The sequence below is a fragment of the Dendrobates tinctorius genome, unplaced genomic scaffold (genome assembly GCF_039654945.1).
Source record: "Dendrobates tinctorius isolate UK_male_01 unplaced genomic scaffold, ASM3965494v1 ptg000103l, whole genome shotgun sequence".
Classification (NCBI taxonomy): Eukaryota; Metazoa; Chordata; class Amphibia; order Anura; family Dendrobatidae; genus Dendrobates; species Dendrobates tinctorius.
The window spans coordinates 8,109,053-8,115,052 of NW_027361771.1; the positions used below are offsets into that span (position 1 = coordinate 8,109,053).

At 43.9% G+C, this 6,000-nt stretch overlaps 1 protein-coding gene across 1 annotated transcript in view; it reads left to right on the forward strand.

Moving 5' to 3' along the window:
• Nucleotides 1–5,717, forward strand: part of ATP5PD (ATP synthase peripheral stalk subunit d) — a 40,083-nt gene extending 34,366 nt beyond the window's left edge. The window contains exons 5-6 of the mRNA XM_073588035.1: nucleotides 3,942–4,004; nucleotides 5,537–5,717. Of these exons, the coding sequence (XP_073444136.1) occupies nucleotides 3,942–4,004; nucleotides 5,537–5,668 (195 nt within the window). The 3' untranslated portion in view covers nucleotides 5,669–5,717. The remainder of the gene's footprint in view (nucleotides 1–3,941; nucleotides 4,005–5,536) is intronic.
• The last annotated feature ends 283 nt before the right edge of the window (nucleotides 5,718–6,000 follow it).

The following is a 6,000-nucleotide window of genomic DNA, read 5'->3' on the forward strand; positions in this document are numbered from 1 at the left end:
CTCCTTCTATTTTTATATTGACTATTAAAATTCTCCCCATTGGGTCCTCCCAGGTGTCCAAAATATCATAATTAAGACATTTATTGATAAGTATCGCCACCCCCCTCTGTTTTTTGGAAGATGATGCCTCAGCACACAATGTGTATTTTTTACTAAATAAAGATGGATGCTTATCCCTCACCCAATGGGTTTCCTGTAAAAAGACTATATGAAAGTTAAAGCGTTGTAAGTAATGCATATCCTTTTTCCTCTTGACTGGAGTGTTTAGGCCATTCACATTCCAAGAGCACCAATATAATGAGTGCATTGTGGACAAAGAAGTACTGGTATTATCTATCATTTAACCTATACCAGAACGTGGTGTAATCTTCCCAAATAATATCAGATGCATATGAACCACACACCCATCCCAGCGAGTGGGCGTAGAGGCCACATCAACAAAAAGGTGCGATGAACATATGTAGGAACTCACCCACCCCACCCTTAACAATCTAACCCCGCAAGGAACCATGCTCAAAGGAGATATGAGCGTGAACCTGTTTGGAGAAAGGAGATTAATATTTCAACAAAATAAAGCACAAGACTAAGTGTCAAAGACAAAAGCGAAGCTACCCTGCTAGGTGACAAAGTGGTGAAAAACGTCAATTGCATTCATCAGGTCTTGTCTGAGGTCTGCACTGCAGCTTGACATCTGCTTGAAGAAGCTGGAAAGCCTTTTCTGGCTCTGTAAAGATCCAGTTTTTCCCATTCAAAGAAAAGTGTAGAATTGCAGGGAATTGTAGCCCAAAACGGATACCTTTATCCACCAACATGACACATGCGGGATGAAAAGCTTTACGTTTGGCTGCCACCGCAGCCGAGTAATCCTGGAAGAGAAACAGTTTATGATACTCATAGGATAATGGTTGCTTCTTCCTGTATGCGATAGCAATCTGACTTTATCTTGGAAATCCAGGACCCTGAAGATTACCGGACATGGTCTGGAATCCGTATCATTCCTAGGAGGGCCCAGGCGATGAACTCTCTCGATCTTCAGGGCACCTGAGGGCAGTGGTAAATTTAGTGCCTTTGGGAGCCATTTTGACACTATCCCCATCAAATCAGGTGTTTTGATCGATTCGGGGAGACCAACAAGCTTCAGATTATTACGCCGAGATCTGTTCTCTAGATCCTCGACTTTATCCAGAAGAAATGTGACATCTTTATCCCTCCGTTCTAGCTTCCCGGAGAGCTCTGTAACTATGTCCTCCAGATCTGACATTCTTTGTTCTGCCGCTGTTATGCGTGCCCCTTTTGTGTTAACCTGAGCGGCGATAGCATCCAAAGTTGACTGAAATGCCACCAGACGAGAGTCTATTTTCGGCATTAAAATATCTGTAATGGCCTGAGCAATAGATTGCGTATCCTCCAGTTCTGCATCAGCGGTCATCTTAGGTGGGGAGGTAGCATTCTTGTGCCTAGTTGAGGGTCTATTGGATTTTCCAGATTTGGCTACGAATTTTTCCATAGTGAAAAAGAGACCTGATGAACTTGTGTAGGTTTGGCAGTGGCGTCGCTATTGAATATCTGCCTCACATGTAACTGCCCCGGTTACCTTGCAATCCGGTGATGTAGTGTGGAGCACTCCAGCGTGTGCCCCACGTATTGGAATCCACGTTTCGCGTGGATGTCGGCGCTGTCTGCGCCTAGGACCTCCGGGATTCCCGGAGAGCTGGTCCCGCTATCAGGGGAACGTTGCCCGGTCCTTATCCCTGCTGCCCGCTCAGTGCTGCGGTGTGATGGCAGCGGATTCAATTCTGCTGTCAGGGGGAGCTCTATTAAAATGCGGCCATCTTCAAGCTCTGCCTCCTGAAGGCCCTGAGAGTCAAGTTTTACTTAACAGACACCTGCCCTTTAAATGTCCGGGCGATCAGTAAGGGGTATATAAAGAATTATGTGACGATATTTCAGCAAAATTATATATCAAGAGTTCAGTAAAAGTTATATAACGAGAATTCTACGAATGTTATGCAACTAGAGATGGGTTTTTCTTAATAGCTCGAGGGGATTATGTTTGATGCTGTATTTCTCAAGGCCAATGTGCAATTATTCAGATAGCACAGCGTTTGTTGTCTTACTGTCTCAGAGAGGACAGCTCAAGTACAGGACTGCCGTGCACTTCAATCCTTCTGTTATAGCTGCTGCAGCTCCCAGCTGTGTCTTTAGACTAGTGTCTGGAGAGTGGGTGGCAATGTTTTCCTTTGTATCTCAGCTTTGCCTGCTGATCTATTGTCAGTGTCTTCACCCTTTTGGCCCCCCAGCTCCCTGAGCTTTCCCCCTGTGTTTCTCTGCACGCTAAGAGTCTTGTGATTTATAATGCCGGATCCTCTCCCAGCCTACCCACCGTCCTCTATCAGCAACCTCCTCACCTCAGGGTCACGTCTCCCACCTGTCCTGAATCACAGACAGCGTTTTGCCTCACTGACCGCACACCCCGGGAATCTCCAGGCAGGAGGGGGTGAAGCTGACTACGGTAATTGCGCTCCTGTGCGGCGTCTGCAGCAGCTGGGGGGAGGGAGTCTAACCTTTCACCGTGGGTGCCTCGCAGTCAGGGGTCCATTATGTTGCCGCTCCTGGTACTCTCACCCAGACAGGTGCTTATCAGTGGCAGCTCTCCGGACATCAAAGGTGCTCCCCTGCTGTTAAGATATGCAGACCCCTCCAGGCCCCACACCACCTCTTAGGCCCAGCTGCGTCCCTGTCTGATAGAGATTTCTGCCTGTCCAATATCTTCAAATCGTTCCTCAGGGACTTTAGTAGATTTTGCTGTGCGTCCCACTTGTGTTGGCAGCCTGTGGAGCGGTTTCCTCTCCTCTCCAAAGTTAGATGGCTTGGATTGCTTCAGTGCAGCAGGAGCTCTGTCATGTGTGTCCAGCTCCATCAGCGGCCATCTTGGATCTTCCATAACACTTTTTACCAATCTTCCTCTGTCCAATGTCTGTTCTTTTGCCCATATTAATATTTTCCTTTTTAATAGCTATTCTCCGATATGGCTTTTTCTTTGCCACTGCCCTGAAGGCCAGCATCCCGGAGTCACCTCTTCACTGTAGACGTTGACACTGGTGTTTTGCGTGTACTATTTAATGAAGCTGCCAGTTGAGGACCTGTGAGGCGTCGCTTTCTCAAACTACAGACTCTAATGTACTTGTCTTGTTGCTCAGTTGTGCAGCGGGGCCTCCCACTTCTCTTTCTACTCTTGTTAGAGCCTGCTTGTGCTCTCCTCTGAAGTGAGTAGTACACACCCGTTGTAGGAAATCTTCAGTTTCTTGGCAATTTCTCGCATGGAATAGCCTTCATTTCTAAGAACAACAATAGACTGTCGAGTTTCACATGAAAGTTCTTTTTTTCTGGCCACTTTGAGAGTTTAATGGAACCAACAAATGTAATGCTCCAGATTCTCAACTAGCTCAAAGAAAGGTCAGGTTTATAGCTTCTGTAATCAGCCAAACTGTTTTCAGCTGTGCTAACATACTTGCACAAGGGTTTTCATGGGTATTCTAACCATCCATTAGCCTTCTTAGACAGTTGGCAAACAAAAAGTACCATAAGAACACTGGAGTGATGGTTGTTGGAAATGGGCCTGTATACACCTATGAAAATATTGCATTACAAACCAGACGTTTGCAGCTAGAATAGTCATTTACCTCATTTACCACATTAACAATGTATAGAGTGTATTTCTGAATCATTTACTGTTTGCTTCATTGGAAAAAACTGTGCTTTTCTTTCAAAAATAAGGAAATTTCTAAGTGACCCTAAACTTTTACACAGTAGTGTGTGTGTATGTATATGTATATATATATATATAATATATATTCTGTATATGTATATTTCCAATGCAATCATTTTATTTTATATTTTGTTGTGTAACATGATATTTTTGTCCCATTTTATTTTTAAAGAATAAATCCGCTGTCTCCTATATTGAGGAATCCAAAGCCAGAGTGGCACAGTATGAGAAAGAGGTGAGTAGTATTTGTAGAATTTCTGTCTATCTGCTGGTACATTCTAGAAGTGCTGCAAGAGGTTCTGTGTCTTGAAGTCACAAAAAAGGAAAAGTTATTTTCATTTTAGTGGTGAATTTTGGTTGTTCTAGTTACCGTATTTTGCTGTTTATAGGATGCATAGGATTAGAAGATGCACCCCAAATTGTGAGGAGAAAAATAGGAGAAAAAAACTTTTTTTTTTTTCAATAAATAGGTGCTGCTTCTTACAATCAATGCGTCTTATTGCTTACCGGGGGTGGTGGCTGCGGTGAAGCGGGGTCCCAGGTTCACCACTGCTGGCGGGGGCAGGAGTGGGGCGATGCTGTTTGACCCCTGACTGGAAGAAAGGGGTGTTCAGATGTGTGGGGGCTCCGCTGACATTTTGTGACAGCCTAGAGCCCCCGTAATTCCATGGTTTACTATGCGGTGGACTCCGGGACAATGGCTGCCAGTGGGTGGAGCATGCGCAGATGGTGAACTCGGTGCCAAGATCTCCATCTACGCATGCACTGCCCCCGACAGCCATTTAATTTATTTTGTGGTGCAATGATGGACACTAGTGAAAAAGTTTTGAAATATCAGCTTCGAGACAATTGCAGTTTATAGGGAAATGTTGAATAAATGTATGAATGAAACTTTCATGTGACAAAAAATTAGAGTAAATTCATGCGGTTTTAAAAAGGTAAAAAGTTGCTCCTATAGGACCTCCGTATGTCTTTAAGGCCTCCTTCAGACCTCCGTGAGTCACGTACGTGTTCTGTTGTATTTCCTGGATGGGACATGTATATATCATAGTTTGAGGCTATTTACATGTTTGAGAAAATCATGGATGGCATCAGTGTGCAATGATTGTGTGTTGTTCCTTATTAACATGGCAACGTGTAGGAGCGGTTTTGCAGTTTTCTTTAGTTTTCATCACTTGTAATAATTGCTGATTGTAAAAACTGGCACACTGATGAAATTCTGATCCAAAAGTCTGATTTATCAATGATCCGTGGCTTTACGGAGAAGAAAAATCAGACGTGTTATTGAGGACCTGTGCCTAGGCGTGAGGTGCTTGCATGGTTTTGAGAATGTTTGGCCCCTACTGGTTGAAGCCGTTTTTGCATTTGCTCTTTCAGATACTGCCTCTGGTTAGGACAATTATTAGGTTAGGTCCACTCTTTAGAAATCAAGAGCATCCATGCTTGTAGCTCTATTTCACAAGCAGTAACTGTGACCAACCTGTTCTATATACATTACACTATTACGGGTTAGGTGGACAGTGTGCGTTCCTGTCTGACAATCCCCTGCTTCCCCGAATCACTAATATTCTGAGCATATCCATAGCTATGAGCTGCGGACAGTACTGTCTTCACAAAGTACCTCTTTAGCTGGATGTCAGGCCCAATAGAAATCTGTTGCAGCTGTTGTGTTTGCTTTGAATGTTGCATTCATAGCCCAAGTACATATATTCTGAACGTTCTTGGTTATTTTCATGCTGGATCCTGACCATTTCTCTCATCCTGCAGCTGGCCAAGTTCAGGAGTATGATTCCATTTGACCAGATGACTATTGAAGATGTTATCGAGGCTTTCCCTGAGACCAAGTTGGATAAAGAGAAATATGTCTACTGGCCACACAAGCCCATCTCTGAGTTATAAACTGTGCTGTTAATCCATACTAGAAGTCAATAAATCACATTGTAATGTACTCCGTTTCACCGTTCATATTGACTATAACATTTATTCCTCGTTGTTCATCCAGAAGAAAATAACCTACTCTATGCAGCCTGTCACATTTCTATCAGCAGGTTTGTCACGTAATCTGAAAGCAGAATAGTTTAGTGACAAAGACCTTGATTCCAAAGATGTCACTTTCTTGGCTAATTACTGTAGTGGACAGTCTTAGGCTGAGACAGTGGACTAGGTACCTGCTGCCGTGTAGTTCTCCATATTCGTGAGATCTGTCTAAAACCGTCCCGACCACTGATTGT